Here is a 17,759-nt window from a genome sequence, read left to right on the forward strand (position 1 = left end):
TCCCACTCTCCCAGCCGGCTCTTTCCGGTCTTCTTTACTCGTTCCTGTGAAAGACAAATCCTCCTCTGGCCAAACTGATTCCCCGGCAGATCTGGTGGTCGGGGCGTCTGCCTGTCGCCGTGGTCCCCCCATCACGACAACCTCCCCATTCCCTGCCGGAAACAGCCTTTCCGAATAAAGCCCTTTCCCTTCACCTAAGTCCAGATATCTTTTTAAATTTCTTAACCTTGAGTTTCCTGAGCTTCAGCGGAAGCCGTGCTATGCCAAAGAAATAAAATATATTGCCTGGATGACGTATGGGTTTCATAATTTTCGAGCTGCTTCTAGAAAGAAAGTCTTTTTCAAAGCATATCTAAATTCTCTAAAGGAACGCTAACATTTTCCTTCTGTGAGAATTTTAGCTGGCAAAAGTAAAACCTGTGCTAAATGTCTGAAACGGTTACTATTTTGGGCTTGAAATGTTAATTATGATTTTTTGAAAGACCGAAATCAAACTAGTTTAAAATGATATAATATCATATACAGAGCAGTAAGTTGAAATCTTGAAAGTTATTTCTGAAGTCCATTAAATGTTTGTTGTGCTCAGTCTCTGTGCCCCAAACGTCCCGCTCCATCGCTCTGTCAGACGCGGGGCTCTGAGCACTTTGGCCCCACCGGGAGTGGTCACGGCTACTGAGAGCTTCCGCTTGGAGTTAAGCGCTTCCCCCACCTGCAGCGGCTCATCCGGACCCACGGCTCCGCCGGCCCTCCCAGCCACGCTCCCTGCGGTCCCCCGTGTGGCCCTTGCCCAGACTGGGCGTCCTCCGTCCTCTCCCACCCGCCTCTGCTTTCATGCCTGGCTGTACTGTGCTTCAGTTTAGGTTCTCCCCCAACCTGACCTCCGAGTGTTCTCCTTCGTCATTCCCAGTTTGCCGACTCTTGAGAAACAGGAGAGACCACGCTCTACGGGTGGCACAAAGCATGTGACTAATTTCCAAGAGTCTTCGATGCTGATGGAAGGAAGTGAAGCCAAAAACAGTGAGCAGTGACTTTTCTGTCATAGCCTCGGCGGGTGGTTGGTTAGGAACCGACTCAAAAATAGAAAAATTAGCTGGAGATAACTTGCCTTTACCAGAGTGGTTGTCAAATACACATACATACACACGCACACACACGCACGCACGCACACACACACATATTTTTACATCCAAGTCTCTTGTCCATCTAATCCAGACAAGCACATATCTGGCTGCATTTTGCTATTTGATATCTTTATTTTCTTTTGAAGTCTGCTTTAGATGTTCATGTTTGCCTTACTGTGTTTGCACAAGAGTCATAAAATTCTAAGGAGAACATCACACACTGCATTTTTACTGGTCTCCCAAATCATGCTAGGACAGCCTTGAGCAGACTGTCTTGTTGTAGGGTGTGGATGGTTCACATTGAAATGAAATCTATTCCAATGCAATTTTTAAATTATTTCCTTATGCACTATTTATATAATTGCTGATTAGATAAATTAGGCAAAGCCAGTATCATACACTTTCATCAATAGTTTTTATTTTTAGCTTGGAATAATTTCAAAGATAAAAGAGAAAATATGGTTCTATACTTTAGTTATGGTGCTACTGACAGCACAGATTTGTCAGAAAAATCTCCGTGTGGACGTGTCTGTAAAGAGGGGCGCGCGGGCCTCGCCCTCCTCTCTCCTCAGTAGTCGTCCGCGTCGCCTGCGCAGAGCGCGAGCAGCGCCTTCTCGTAATGCCCAGAAGCAAAATTCTGAAAAGAAAAAAATATAAGGTATTTGAAATAAAATGTCATGGTATTTCTTAAAAAGAACCATAATTCCTCTGAACGGCACTAGGAAAGAGCTATGGGCCATTAGCCTTTCCAGAATCATTTACTTTTCTCCTCTAAACATTTAATATTTCCTAAGCACTAGTCTCAACGAAAGTTATTGAAAAATAATACCATGGTTATAGGCAAGAGTATGTATTCTATATAAAGTTGATTGAACCATAATGTATAAGAACAGTAACTTGCATTAGAATTAAATCTACTCAACCTTAGAAAGTGCCCTATTATTATCCTTATACATCAGTGTAGTCTAGACAGCGAGTTGACAATGTCTCAAAAGATTTTAAAAGTTTATATTTATTAATGCAGTAATTCTACCTTAATAAATGTATTCAAGAAAGTTATCAATTATTCATGAGCACAAATATTTATGCTAAAAATATATATACCATAATATTATGCATAATAGTGAAAAACTGAAAAGCAATGTATAATAATGAGAGATAGTTTAAGCACTTGACAGTTTATACAACAGGATACCATGATTCAATAAAAATATTCCGGTAGGCAGTAAAACATATTGTTGCTTATATGTTTGAAGAAAAAGACCTAAAGTACCTGTCTTAGTCCATTCAAGCCTCTATAACAAAATACCCTAAGCTGGGTGGCTTCCAAACAGCAGGAGTTTATTTCTCACGGTGCTGGAGGCCAAGATCAAGGTGCCGCAGGTTTGGTGTGGGCTCGGGGCCTGCTTCCGCACGGACGGCATCCTTCTCACTCTAACCTCCCCTGGCAGGAAGCACAGAGGTGCTCCCTCGGGCCTATTTCATAGGGACACTAATCCCATTTACAACTCCACCTGTATGACCTAATCACCTCCCAAAGGCCCCACCTCCTAATGCCATCACCTTGGGGCTTAGAATTTCAGCCTGTGAATTTCGGGGGGACACAAATATTCAGACCATAGCAACACCTACAAGAAAATTCTATCACTGGTTATCTGTGGTAGAGAATTAGGGCAATTTCTATTTTCTTTATCTGGTCTAAATCTTTAGTTTCTAAATCTTCCAAAAAAAATAGTGATAAATAAATATTATTATAAAGTTTATCTTTGTTAAAATCAACTATTATATTAATGTTCTTTTATACAAAGTCATGTAATTATAATTCACTGTTTTAAATGCCTATAATAAAGTTGCATTAATCATATGTAAATATTAGCAGACTTGAGATGGTTGTGATTAATTACAGTAAACGAATTTATTCATCTAGAAAATAAATTGTAACATGCATTTCTTAATGGAAAATGTTTCTTTTCACTTAAAGCATCTGGGGTTTTGAAGGTGGCAGCAAGGAGAGTAAGATTTCTCTCAACTGCTGCCTCAACTCTTCCTCTTGGAAACCACCTCAGCCTCCCCAGCACCCGCAAAGTCTCTGCGATGTGTGGTCTCTTGGTCCTTGGGCCATCGAGTCGCTCCTGGGTCAGTCTTTCACTAAACTAAAAAGCTGTTTCTTGCAATTAAAAATTTCAGTTGAAAACAATCCCTAAGAGGTAACAGCATTTAGCTATGTGCAAAACACAAGGTAAGATGTGTTGTTACGTCCTTGTGCTTGGTTTAATGCTGATCATACTTGAGAATTTAGCTCTTCAAGCAAATTGCAGAGAATGAATATTTAACATGACTACATTAAAGATTTTGCTCAAAACACATCAAAGAGGAATCACTTTTGTCAATGAGGCGAAGGGATTTTCTAAGTTAGCACCTGTGGATGCACTAATTGCTGTCTGGAGGATTAAGCAGATTATCCCTGTCTGAATACTTAACTTTGAAGACTCCACCATGAAGTGTAAATGAAGCTCTTATCTCAGTTTCAGAAAAGATAAAATATGGGTCAAAATAAATCACATGTAGGAGACTTACTTTGATATCATGAAATAGGGATTTTCCATATCGCTCTTTGTAGCGTTTCCTTATGGTCAGCAGGTCTATTTCACTCCTGGCAATGAGAATCCTGATTATGGTTTTATTATGGAAACCAAAGTCCTGCAAGACACAGAAAAGCAGGGGATGAGAAGATGGTGCCTTAAAGTCAATCCCAAATGGACGCACCCCTTCTCTGCAGCAATTTGCTTCTCTTGCTGTTTTCCTCAAACACTGGCCTCACTGTCCACCCTGCACCCAGATCTGACACTGGGAGTCCCCTCTGTGACTCCCCCTCTCCCTCACTGCGTACTGAAAATGAGCTACTCTCTTCTACTTTACTTCTTAAATGCCTTGGCATCTCTGCTCCAGTGCTCTGACCCTGACCATTTCACCCTGGTTCGGCAACAGTTTCTCCCTTTTTCAGCCTTGTCAAGCTTCATACTGTCTCCTTCGTCCTGCATTAGAAAGTGCACATCTGGCCGTGTGGTCTTTCTAGGTAAAAGTTCTTCCCGTGGTGAGGGGCGTTGTGAACTCAGGTGAACATTGACAGGTCGAAGACAGCAATTATATTTTCATTTTATAGTCTGCTTATTGAAAAATTGTAAAAGTTATAATTCTAGGTGCTTCAAATATTTGCTGATTTAAATTCAAATACTAAAAAATAAGAAATCAATGCCTGTGTACCAGCCCCAGAAATAACACTGGCTAACAAATCAGGGTCAAATTTTCTTTTCAAATGGAGTAATCGTGACATCTAGTGGCCAGAAAACAAAATCTATTTTTGATGTCTGAATGTTTTGGATGTAGATCTACTACTAAACATGTAATAATTTGAGGTGATAGAAATGAATGACCCATCCAAGCATCCAAATTTAAATTGGGTAATAGATCATTCCTAGAGTGCACTAGAGAAAAACACAGAAGGTTTCTTTGGTTCGGGGTGGTTGAAAGCAGCTTTTTAACAAATATTTGCCATTCGAAGTCCTCATATATCAAAAATTTGATTACTTGAATATCCAATCCCTCTCTTACCTCCAGATCTTTTAGGAGCACACACCTTCCTTTTTGCCTTGTAACACCCACACAGCAAGGATACAGTTTTTATTTATTATTAGAATCAGTAGCCTTGAATTTGGGTAAAGTCATTCACAGGTAAAGCTTCATTGTGCTGTTGCAGTATTTGATTCTTTGGAGAAAGAAACTGTTGAAATCATCCTATAGCTTTGCTGAATACACTATTTCACGTAAATTTTTAATCAAATTAACTTTTTCTTCTTGGAAATAGCATAAAAGGGAAGCAGAGAACTGTGATTATTGATCATGCCCCCGCATCCTGAGGGTACATAGGTTCTTCTTGTGCATAAATTAAATATACTCTGCACGAGATTACTGTATTTTCCTAGCACATTGGCTACTTTCAAGAAGCTGGCCTGCAAAAATTACTTTGAGAACAAAATGCCCTAATTATTAAAATTACTGTATATTGGATTGTTTTAAACAATTTCCTTTGAGTTTTCAAGGCTGTGAAACATAGATAATGATCTGTATGAGACCTTTTTTTTTCTATGTTTCATACCATTATGGATAAGGTACGCATTATCTGATACACTTAAGTGTTTGTTTTCTTAAAAATGAATGCTCCAAAGGATGTGTGATTGAACATTACACTAAAGTATGAAAAAATCCCTATTTAATTCCCAAAATAGCTTTAGAGTTTATTGTTGCCTAGCTATCTCTTTAAGTGCTTTTTGAAAAATAACACTTTATGTTTAAAAATAACCACTGACATTATTTTGTGTTTTAAAGCTTCAGGAATACAGCAATTTCTTGCTTAGAGTTTGTAATGTTTTGACATTTTCTACTTGATGCCATGTGCTTTGTACTTGCACATGTATGGTTTGTGGGTCTTTGGAAATATACGGAAACATTTGAATTTACCAGTTTCTGTAGATCTGAGAAACTCTGAGAAACACGGGAGACAGACCCCAGAGAGCCACACTGCTTAGGTACCTTCTGTGATTTGATACAGAAAGCAGAGTACCATTTTTATTTGACAGGTCTGTTTTTGGTGTATAATGCATTTTTTTTACTTTTACATATTTCCTTAGAAAGTAAATATTTAAAATAATGGAAGTAAAATGAATCCTTTGAGAAAACAGACACAATTTCTGGAGAAATTTAAAAAATATATGTGTCTTACTTACATGGATTGCACTGTGTAATCGATAAGCAAAATAGGCTGGTTTGTCTCGAACACAGAGAACTAGAAGAAATCAGAGAGAAAAGAAGAAACATTGAGAGTGATGATACATATTTTCCTCAGAATTTGAGAAACAATGAGAACACTCTTTTTTTTCCTGTTATAATCCTCACACTGCGTTATAATTCAACACTTACAAAAATGGTAACACCATAACCCACAGAAAAAGATAAAGCAACAATATTACAATGATTCATGAAGATTTTCATTTGGTCTGTCCCCATCTCTTAGGATTCTGTCACCTCCTTCATATGGTCTAATGAAGAAAAATTTATCCTCTTTATCTTAAAATTAAGTAATAGAGCTTCGAGGAGACCTAAGTTTCAATATTATTATAGACTTTTATTATTGTAGGATTCAATGTGACGCAGCCCCCACAATTGGTTCATCTCCTAGAATGCTGTTTTCAGTCCCTTATGGATGTGTGAGTAGATCTGAAGTCTCTTAAGGAGAAACTGTATGGGCCATAACTGGTCTAGACCAGTTTTAGAAGTCACCTACTCAAAACTGCGATGGCTTTAGAGCAGCCTAGAGCCTGGCCGACAGCTGTCTTTGATGAAGGTCAGCTGATGACCATAGACGTTCAATAGTGTGTATGTGAATAAGTAAACAAATTAATACATCGATAAAAGTAAAATCACCATAGCAGTATTCACTCTGTAGTTCAAGTAATTATTTTAGATTGTGAGACCATATTCTCATCTTTTCTTTTCTCGTCAGTACAGTGAAGCCCATTATAGCTCTGCGGTCACTGCTAGAATCTGAGCTTCCCACGGGCCGGGGCTCTTGTTGCTCTTTTGCTGTTCTGTCTGCAGTGCCTACACCAGCGACCAAACAGCAGGTGCTCAATAAATGCTTACTGGATGAATAAATGAATCAGCTAAGACGTTTTCTCCCTCATGCCCACTGCTCCGTGGCAGTATCTGTAGTGGAAGGAGAGCGACCTTGAGACTCGGACGACATGAGTCCTAGTCCCAACTGTGGCTAATCCGCTGATAGACTTTGGAGCAGCCACTTAACCTCCTCGTGCTTTGTTTGTAAAATGAGGGGTTTTGATGTGATATATAATTAAATTTTGTTGAGAATTTGCTGGAATATATGCACTTTATTCTCAGAAAAATATACAGACATAAAGTCATGTCTTATAGACTATTTTAGGGTTTTCACAGAACCCATCAAACCATTTTCATGGAACCACAGATTAAAGCTCCTTCATAAATAAGCTATAAAAACCCTCGTCTCTCAGCCTCCACGCCCATGTCTGTCAACAACTATCTAAGCGACTACTTGACGCACAACCACACGGGGCTGTTCCACAACCCCCAGATTGCAGTCCCCAAGATCGCACAGTCGGTCACAGCACAGTACGAGATAAAATGCGGGTAGTTCCATTGCAGCTCTTCTGGAAACTACCGCTGTTTCTCCCTGTACGCAGAGATACCGTTTCTTATTTAGGAAAGAGTGGGGGTGGTGACGGTGGTGCCGCTCTCACCACAGGCTGCAGAAATCACTACGTGGTCAATCTCTCTTATGGTAGGAATTATTCCTAAAAGCAAATTTATTAGAGATGGTGACAAAAACAAAAAGAGAAAACAAAAAATCCCTTTTCCTCTTGGAGGGAAGGAAACCACGTTGCTAGCATGTATCTGCTCTTGGCCAAGGCGGTGGAAGTTAGTAAATACAAAATGGGTTGAACAGGGCAAGGAGCCAATTCCGGAGAGAGAACGTGTGAGAACTGTTTCCTGGTGCGCACACTGAACCACTGTTAGGGAAGAGCGTCGGCTCGTGAAAGCATCAGGTGGTCAGTTCAGTGCGTTTTATCAGAAGCTGATGTGTTGTCTTCTACAGGGTGTATACTCCTTTTAAATAATAAAATTCCGGGGAAAAGGATTCAGTCAAGAGGTTACTCGTGCACTTGCAGTTCAGCTGGAGCCAGGCAGCGTCCACTGCAGGATCCGGGCCGCTGTGCTCCGCAGAATTACTCACCAATCGCAGCCAGCAGCTCCTGAAAGTACCCGTCGTAACATTCACTGATGGCGTCTACCAGGTCTTGCCCAGAAATATTTTGAAATTCCTGGAAAACTTCAACAAATTGGCATAATTCAAAGGAGATTTTGTAAACATTTTAAACGTAAAATACAAATATTGATTAGATTGCTATCCAGTGTGAAGATGACCATTTTCTATAAAGTAATTGAAAATACTACGGCTCCTGGTTGTGTTTGATAGAACTATTAGCTGAGACAGACGCAAATACTCTGAATTAGTAGAGTCAGCATGAATCGTAACGTTCAGAGACCTGTCGCTGCTCTGCTGTCCCGGGGACCAAGCGCTGCCTCGAGGGGGACCCACTCGCTCACTGGTTTCAGGGGAGGGGGCGGGTGTCCAGCCGCGTCTCCGGCCCGTCGCCCAGGGCACGTGTGACAGTCAGACTTAGTCGACAGGGAACTTTCCACCAGAGCTCACACAGGAGAAGTGTGAACGCCCTCTGAGCTGTGATTGAAACAGCGGTCATAAAATCTAGGAAACGTATTCTGAGAAATACAGAATCATCTTTAGGGCACAGAGTAGAGTTTATTAACTTAAAATTGTGCTAAATTAAGCTTCCTTATTTCAACAACTTATCTGCCTTTATCCAGGCAACTTGTAGTTCCCATCCATTCTCACAGCAAATTAGAAGCAAGGAGGTATATTATTGTTATTGTCTCTTATTGACATAAAATGTAGCAGTGGGAGTTGGGTTAAAATAGGCTATTTTGAAATTTTTTTAATAGAATTTTGTGTGCTTTATATATAAAAAAACCCAAAAACGTTGTTGTTTAAATAAGGGAAAAAGAAAGGTGCAGCACTTTCAGGAAAGCCAGACCAAGCGCAAAGCACCGTGGGTGCACCTCTGCGACCAACAGGGCACCGTCGTCACTGCACACGTCACGCATCAGTAATAATAACCTGGTGCGTCATCGGCTGGGTAAATCTCGTTCACGGCACACTTTCAAGACCACGTATAATATACCCACTCAGAAGTTGCTGTATTTGAGTAAGTTCTCCATCAAAAATAGAGATGAGGGTTTAAATGTTCAGTATTTGACAGTTACATAATTCTGCATTGGAAAAAATAACAGAGAAAACTTTATCCCTCATTAAGCGAGGCATGTCTGTATAAATAAAATTCAAAATCAGCACCTTTGAGATGCCTGACTTTCCTCTCTTTCTGGCATTGTCCTTTTTTCCCACTTAACTATCTGCTGCTCGCTGTGCCGTCAGCCGGGCGGCTCCAAGGAGCGGCCGCTAGTTACCCAGCCACAGCTGCGGGCAGCTCTTGTTGCACAGGATCATCTGCAGCATGGTTTTGTGCTCCCCCGTCTTCTGCTGGCAGGCTTCCCACAGCACCTGAAACACCGCAGCGGGGGGCGGGTCAGAGCCCGCCCATCCCACAGGGGTCCTCACTGTCCGTCTGGGAGCCGGTCTATTACCATCGCGTCCTGGGCGGCCACAGCGGGGTCTGCGTATCCCTCCTCTCTGGTTCCCTGTAAAGCAAGCACAGGCTTCCTTGGTAGCTGCTATTCCCAAATCATGAAAGTATGGAGGTGCAGGGACCCGAGGGGTTCCATCCCTTGTTTTTGAGATAAAAATAAATGGACCGAGAGATACCAGGGAACTGCTTAGCATCTGACTGTCAGAGAAGAGCAGTTGTTGGGTTCAGTGGCTGTTGCGGCTCTGAGATCTGGCTACCGTCCTCTTCCCGTACCTTAAAGACTGATTATTGTTCGACGATCTCTTCTGTCCACTTTCCAAATTCTCTCTTACGCATCCCAAGCAACACGTAACTGAAAGCAACGAGTGTGCTCCGTCTTCTGTGAGTACGTGCCGTGTATGCAGTAGCAGAAACTCAGCGTGGCAGTCCTCAGTCTGCACCTCGACCTACCGGAAGGATCCGATGCAACCGACACCCTCTCCTTCCCGCCGCACTTGCCCGCTTGGCCTCCAGGACCCTGCGATCTCGTTTTCTTTCCTTCGGTTTCATCGGCAGCTCCTCAATCTTGGGAACGGGTTCCTCTTACTTTTCAGTCTCTTCATTTTGGAAGGTCGCAGTAATCAGTCTTCGATCACCTTCTCGTCTGCCTTCACACGCCTTTTCTTGGGAACCTTCTCTGTTCTGTGACTGGATTCCAGCCGTGTTGCTGACATAAGGATGCCCAGGTTTACCCCGCCGGCGAAGGCCCATCGTCTAAACTTCGGGCGCGTATGTCCAGTTGCGAACTCCGCATCTCCGCTGGGTTCCTGGCACGCAGGCCAGACTCAGCATGCTCAAAATCCAATTCCTGGTCTCTGCCTCAGAAACCTCCAACAGTCTCAGTTCTCTCCATCCGTCCTGTTGCTCAGACTAAAAAATCTGAACGTCACATTTGATCCCTCTGTTTCCCTCTCGTATCCCGCATCCAATTCCTCAGGAAATAGCACAGACCCTATCTTCAAAACACATCCAGTTCCCGCACTTTGCTCGCGCGGGTGTCCGCGAACACCGTGTCCCGGCTTCATGGCGCCGCTCCCACCCTGGTCCACGCGGGCTCTTCCCAGCACAGCATCTCTCGTGAGTTCCTCAAGCACGAGGTCGCACGGCTCCTGCCTCTCGCCCAGCAGTGGCTGCTGCCCAGCCCACGCAGAGTCGAGGCAGAGTCCCTGCGGCGGCTGCAGAAGTCAACATGTCACCGCCCGCTACTTCTCCGACCTCATCGCTTCAGCCTCCGCTTTAGCACATCCCCTCCGCTTGCTCAGATGGCCCCGACCGGCCTCCCTGCCGTTCCTCAAACTCTCAGCTGTTTTCCTGCCTTAACCTTTTCTTCCAGCTCTGCCCTCCGCCCGGAATAGCCCAGCACACCCACTCGTGTCTTGAATCACTTTCATTCAAATCTTTGCTAAAATCTCTTCCCAGTGAGCCCTCCCCTGACCAGGCCACACAACACTCGGCCCCCTCTGTGCCAGCCCTGCGGCTCCTCTCCCCCTGCTGGGCCGTGTCCTTCGCCGCCCTCCAGCAGTCCACACCACGCGCCTGCGTGCTAGACTCATGCTGAACTGTCCTTACCGCCTTGCTGCGGCGCGGCGTCTCCGGGGCTGGAACTAATGCCCGGCTGTCTAAAGTCACGCCTGGCACGTCGGAGGCACCCAGGAAATCCTTACCGGAAAGGTAAGGAAATCGCTCTCAGCGAGCAGGCTTCAAAGACCAATCAGCAGCTGTGGGAGATTTTCTGGAAGTTTTCTTAGTGATTCTCCATCAGAATGTAAAGTAAACTCCTGCCCTTGCCAAGTTTGTGAAAAACACTGAAGGATCTTCTGCAGCTCTGCACGTCTGAAGTCCTGTTTGGAAAGACAGCAGTTTTGCACGCGGCCTGAAACGGCGCCCATCTGTTTTCCTGTGCGGCACATCGGCAAGAGCGCTTTAAGCAGACGGCTGGACTTAAAAATGTGGATGAGTACGTTTGTCGTTTGGCTTTTCCCAAATGGGCGAGCCAAGCTGACTTTGTCATAGACAGAGCCAGCCACACGCGGCGTTTGATGGATGTAAATGCCAGAGAAACAGCACAGTAAGCACGGACTCTGGTTTAAGGACAGACACGTGAGGGTGAAGTTCGGCGCGGACTGTTCGGAGCAGATGAACCGACTGCGCTGGCCACGAGCGCTGATGGCGAAATCAGCCCAGCGGCCTCGCCGTGCGAGTCTGAGAGGCTGTCAGAGGAGAATCCGGAAAGCCGGGGAGGGTGCGCGGCTCATCGGGGAGTTTCCACTCTTTCTCTGTCTGAAACATTTATCGTCTCCTGTGTGATTTGCATGTATTGATTAATTAAACTCTAAGTGACTAATTTTTCATGATTTGACAGATAATTAGCTCCTTCATGAACCTGTGTGAGGAAAGCAGGCAGCAGGTGCTGAGAGCCGGTTTGGAGACTGGCGTCAGCTCTCGGGAAGGACCTGGTCCGGCTCAGCTGTCCCGATTAGGAACAGCCCTGTCGGAAAACACTCCACAGATTCAGTCCAAGATCTCCTCTCCTGGAAAATGCGACAGTGATTTTCAACACGTTCCATTTCATGAATACCTAAGACGTCTAGGCTGCAATTCCCTCAATCCCAACCAATTCACAAAAGGGGTGTATGTGGATTGTAATGACGTTACGAAGGCGAACGTGTGTCCTTTGATTCCGAAAGAGAAGGTGCGCGGGGAGGCAGAGGGCTTGGTCATCACAACCGAGGAATTAACGAGCATTTGTTTCGGGAGGGAGTTTAGAGAAGAGTCAGTTCACATCCCTCAATTGACAGAGCAAAACCCTGAGTCTCAAGAAGGCTGAATGACAAATCTGAGGACACACAAGTGAGTATGACAGAACCAAGAAGGAAAGGTCTGTACCTTGCTGTTTTATGAACATGTGCACGCACACATACATACACGTGCACGCATAGAGGTGGGGGGGAGAAGAGAGGGAGAGAGAACAAGAGGGTGGAGGGATTTGGTGCGTCCTAATTACCCAGATGAAACTCATCAGCTCCAAATTTCACAACCCTTAGGAAGGAATTCCATGTCCTTTCTGTAAGATATCTGGACAGACTCTGCCTGGAACGGTGCACACCGCAGACAGTGGTCAAGAGAAATTTCACATTCTCGTGTACACAATTCTATCTACCTATGGCTTTCAGTGAAATTTTTTGCTAAATACTCAGTTATATTTTTGATGTATAAAGGCAAGACTTAGGGATTTAGAAATGTTTGTTTCATTTAAAACACACACACACATGCATACAATACCGAACCAAAACAAAATACTGGCTTTTAAGACATTTCCCCCCACTGTGGGCTTCTAGATATCTGTCAGTAATTAAGAGCTGAACACTGACTCTTTTTCTCTCTGCCTTCCTGGATGCCTTTGCTAAAGAGAATGATGGGTACACAGGAGAATATGCATAAAACAAAAGATAATTATATCTTAAAATATTATTCATATTGCATGCTAGTATGTGGAATGTTTTAAAGAAATGTGAATTGAATGGAAATAATTACATACCATTTAGTCAGTGCAGAAAAATACGGTATATGACAAAACCAAAACCTAATTTTAACTTGAAGTCATGTTCCTCTTTGGTAACATACGGTACCACGAATTTTTGCAGGTAGCCCTGGGATCATAGGCTGCACTTGGAGTCTGGAGATTCAATTAAGTTCTGGATTCCTACTTATTAGCTCTTCAGAGAGCAGAGAGCCAGAACGTTATAATTTTGGTTGTGTTTTTTCATGTCTGAAGAGCTCATGAGAATATTTACATTGCAAGTGTTTCGTTGTTATTAAATGAGGAACATGCTTGTCTCCGTGCGCAATACTAGGCGCGTAGGAGAAATCTAGAAAAGTCAGTGTACCCCCAACTTACTTAGCACTTTTAAAAAATGGAATTAATTTCTAATTGGAATTATAGAGTGTAACTTTAATAATAATTCTAATCTTTTAACTCCTTTGGACTGTACAATTATTTACACATACATGTGTATTTGTAATCATTTGAAGTGTGGTAGATTTTTAGCTTTTTGGGAACAGAGCTGGCGCGTTGCCCGTGTTTGTCTTTACAACCAAGTTTCCAGCCCAGTGCCCTGAACAGGGCTTCAGTAAAGGTTATTGCACAGAATTTACTACTGACCTATAATATAGTGGGTTTTCTGTTCTACTTTTTGGAGATGACATATATCTATTTTTCAATAGTGTGAAATGGTATGAACCTGGGAATGCCATACCTGGGCCAAATTCATGAGCGTGTCTCTGAAGTGTCCTGAGGTCTCCGAATAAATGTCCTCTTGAAGGTTACTGCTGTACTCTGCACAAGAAACCATGTTGAAAATATGATTTATTACAGAACCACGAATCAGTGTGCTTTGGATAAGTTAACGCGGCTTCCCCGGTAGTGAGTGCAAAGTCCAGCCAATACTGCCAATCTGTTGACATTTCTTTGTTGATTAACTGTCCCCCAAAGAAATCTGTCACCTGGTGGTAACACGGGTATAGGTCTATTTTTTTAAAAAAAATCTTTATTCCAAAATTAAAAAACAGGATTGAGAGTCATTTCATATTCTCTAATTCTCAAAATTCAGAATTGTGCATTCTGTTTCCATAGACTGCAGCCAGCCGACCACCTTCCCAAATACTTCCTCTCATTTTAATGTTTGAAGTGAAGGTTCTCACTTCATTGCCTTGGAAAAGTCTTCTTTTTGTTCAAATGCAGTAGAGGTGACTGTCTGAAACATTTTCTTGACGTTCAATGTTATATAACCCTTAACGTAATGGAACTTAAGGCATTAACCATTTTGCAAAAGTAGATATAGTTACCCTGTCTACTTTGAATGTGCAGAAATCTGATTTTGAGGCAGATTACAGGGATAATGAAATTTATGTAAAGCAAAGGAGATGTGTTTGTCGAATTCACTGAGAGATTATTGCACTTTGCTTTATTTTATGTACTGCGTCTCTCCTGGGTAAGAGACACAATGCCTCCTGAACACGGCGCTGGGGACTTTCCTGTCTTAATGAAAACATTCACCTCATAGAGACTTGTCATTATTTTCCTGGAAAATTTGCTTACTCGATTGTCTGGGGAATTGTTTCATTTTGAATTACACTAATCATCAGTTTTACATAATGAGTTAATTGGTCTTGTGAGTCATATTTCAAATGTAAGAGTATCTTAGAAAATTCTTCAAAATACATAAACCGGAATATTTTATGTTATTTAAAAAATATGAAGTTCATGTGTGTGTAAAATGCATTCACATATGTATGTTTCCTTACGCAAACTGTAGGCTTCTCGCATCTGGAAAATTTCTCCATTTGTTCTTGAAGCTAATATATCAATGAGGCAATTCTCATCGGTGCCCGCTCCCTGGGAAAATGGAAAACGAGAGAAACACAACAGCACTTTTACTGGGATAACAGTGCACCGCGTGGGGAACAGCGGGACCGCACACGCGGTGTTCCGCGCCGTGGCGGAAGGAAAAGGAAGTTTGTTTGGGACAAGGAGAGGCCCGATTTCTGTCTGGCTCTGCCACTCGCTAGCTGTCTGGCCCTGAGGAGATAACATTATCTGAAGGAAACTGTTCCTTCCTTTAGAATACAGCAGTGTAGGGATTTCTAAACAATGTGAAAAAAAATGTTTAAGCCGTGCTCGTGGCACCGAGCATTTGCATTTGTTCTTGGACTATCAGTTCTTCCGCAAGCTAAATCAGAAAACAGGCCTTCTAATCTCCCAGGAACGTTTCGGGGACCCGTCCCTGCCTCTCCCTAGATGTGCAATTTTGTACAACTTGTCTAAACATCTGCTTTCCGGGGTCTCTTACAGACAGATGCGTGCATTAGTAATCGTTGGTGCCCGTGGTCTTAAAGACAGTGCATCTTCTCAGGAGAGGCCCGTTTGACCTCCCCATCTGTGAACTGCGGATAAAATACGCCAGCTTCATCTGAGCAGCAGCACAGGACTTGATTCTTATAATTTTTAGTCATATAATTTTGCAAGAGGTAGAAATTGATACGCAACATTTGTTAAAAGTGATTAGTTAAGATTCACATGAATTTTAGACAATGCCTATTCTGATCAGTAAACATGATGGCCAAAATCCACGTTTCTGTGGGTTTTTTCTGTTGCCTCTTTCCTGTCACACACTGTTCGCACATTGTGGCGATCTGGTCACTGGCGAGCATCATGCTGGCATTATTTCGACAATTCTGCAGGTCTTAATGTCAGCATTTGTTAAGAAGTGAAAGACCCTCTTTGTTCCCCGTCCCTAGGCAACGAAATCTGTAACAAATCCATAGCTAATTCATTTCATGGAAATGACTTTCCCGTAAGAAAGAATTATTCTAATTGTTCAAAAGTAAAACTGTGATACATTTGAGCAGTCATTTTTGGAAAGGACTAATTTAAGGTCATAAAAATAAAGATGTCATTTATATACTGTCTCTGATCCGATATCCTATTTTGGCTTGAACCAAATTTTAACACATAGTTTTAAAAGATTTCCATGACTTTTAACATGCTCTCCTCAACATACAAACCCATACCGGGGAGAGGCGGGTCGGAATCTCCCTGGAGGCTTATTAGTTCTTTCCTTGAGGCAGCTCAACGTGGAGCTGGCCCAGGAGGTCCGAGTCTACACGGCACAGAGCAGGTGGACCCAGTACGGCTCTGGAGGCTCCGCCTTGCTACCAAGGCCACTTCCTCTGGCCACATTTCCATGGTTACCTCATTGCTTAGATACCTCCTCTCTTCCATCTTCTACGTATGTGGGGGTATCACTGGGCAGCTTCCCCTCCACTGAAGTGCTGGCCTGTGGCCGTTACAGGTGTATTTGGGTCGGATCTCTACCTTCATAGCGTGCCAGAGCTCATGAGCGTCGTAACACGGCGGTGGGTACATGAGACCAACCATCACCTGCTTGAAGTGATGAGAAAGCCGCTCCTTCAGATCCGTAATCAGGTCCTGCAGAGACAAAAATAAATACTTTTATTATATCAGTTCCTAAATGGGAGATGGGACAATTGGAGGAAGTCTCCTAGCAAGATTTCCTTTTCCATGACTTTTTACATAAAACAAGTCAGTGTGAAAGTGGGAATGGGGAATTTCTGATTAAGTTCATTGCCACAGAAAATAAATGGCAATGTCTGGTCTTAGGGCCAAGGCTGACCAGATCCGAACCTGTGGTCTTCCCGGGGTTCCATGATTTCTGCAATTATGCTTTTATTTATTACTTTATTTTTTATTAGCAATCAATGTGTTATCCTGAAAAGATGTTTAAAAGTTGCATGATTGTCTAAATAATTTATCAAGAGAATAAACATAGCATTTGATGTTTTTGTCCTCTATTAATATTAGAGACTTGTCCTATGTCTTGTATATTTTTTAAGTTAAAAAAGTTTCTACTTTATTGAGATATATGTACGATGAAATACATGTATTTATTAACATATTTATACATTGCTGATGCCATTACCATAACCAATATATTACATATTTTCATAACATCCGGAGATTTCCTGTGCCCCTTGGCGACCTATCCCTGTTTTCAACCCAGATCTCCAGGCAACCACTGATTTATTTGATGTCACTGTAAATTAGTTTGCATTTTTTAGAGTATTTCATAACTGGAATTAAACACTATGTACTCTTTTTGTCCATTTTTGTAACTCAGTATAATGATTTTCGATATCCACACGTTACGTGTTTCAGTATTTCATTTGCATTTATAGACAAGTAATGTTCTGTTGTTTGGCCGTATCACTTCTTGTTTAGTCATTCACATGGTGACGGACATGGGGTTGTTTCAAGATTTTAGGTATCACAATAAATCTGCTATAAGCATTCATGTACAAATCATTGTAAAGTAATGTTTTCATTTTTTTAGGAAATCACTAAAAGTGGATGGCTGGGTCAAATGCTAAGCGAATGTTTAGCTTTTTAAGAAACTGCAAAGAGTTTTCAAAAGTTGCATCATTTTATATTTTCACCAGTAGTATATCAGAGAGCTGTTACATATCCTCGCCACCACTTAGTATTAAAATTTTTAATTTTAGCCTTCTAGTGGGTATCTAGCAGTATACAAATATTGCTTTAATCTTATTTGTGTAATAAAACTCCTGGAGTTACCCTTAGAAGTCATTGTGTCAAAAACTATAGGCAAGAAGTTGTCTTTTTCATAGAGAAAATTAATGTTTTATATATATCAGAATTACTGTTTTGTTATTATTTTACTTTTAATTGGTAAAAATCCCCACCTCT

General features: G+C 42.3%; 1 protein-coding gene across 1 annotated transcript in view; it reads right to left on the bottom strand.

Moving 5' to 3' along the window:
• Window positions 1-1,689: 1,689 nt before the first annotated feature.
• Window positions 1,690-17,759, bottom strand: part of ANXA10 (annexin A10) — a 31,106-nt gene continuing 15,036 nt past the window's right edge. The window contains exons 4-12 of the mRNA XM_012656995.1: window positions 16,350-16,463; window positions 14,780-14,870; window positions 13,732-13,811; window positions 9,435-9,488; window positions 9,258-9,351; window positions 7,948-8,043; window positions 5,906-5,964; window positions 3,699-3,821; window positions 1,690-1,758 (exon numbers count right to left, since the gene is read on the bottom strand). Coding sequence (XP_012512449.1) covers window positions 1,690-1,758; window positions 3,699-3,821; window positions 5,906-5,964; window positions 7,948-8,043; window positions 9,258-9,351; window positions 9,435-9,488; window positions 13,732-13,811; window positions 14,780-14,870; window positions 16,350-16,463 — 780 coding nt within the window. The remainder of the gene's footprint in view (window positions 1,759-3,698; window positions 3,822-5,905; window positions 5,965-7,947; window positions 8,044-9,257; window positions 9,352-9,434; window positions 9,489-13,731; window positions 13,812-14,779; window positions 14,871-16,349; window positions 16,464-17,759) is intronic.

The sequence above is a fragment of the Propithecus coquereli genome, unplaced genomic scaffold (genome assembly GCF_000956105.1).
Source record: "Propithecus coquereli isolate 6110/MARCELLA unplaced genomic scaffold, Pcoq_1.0 Scaffold53, whole genome shotgun sequence".
In the NCBI taxonomy this organism is placed as follows: domain Eukaryota; kingdom Metazoa; phylum Chordata; class Mammalia; order Primates; family Indriidae; genus Propithecus; species Propithecus coquereli.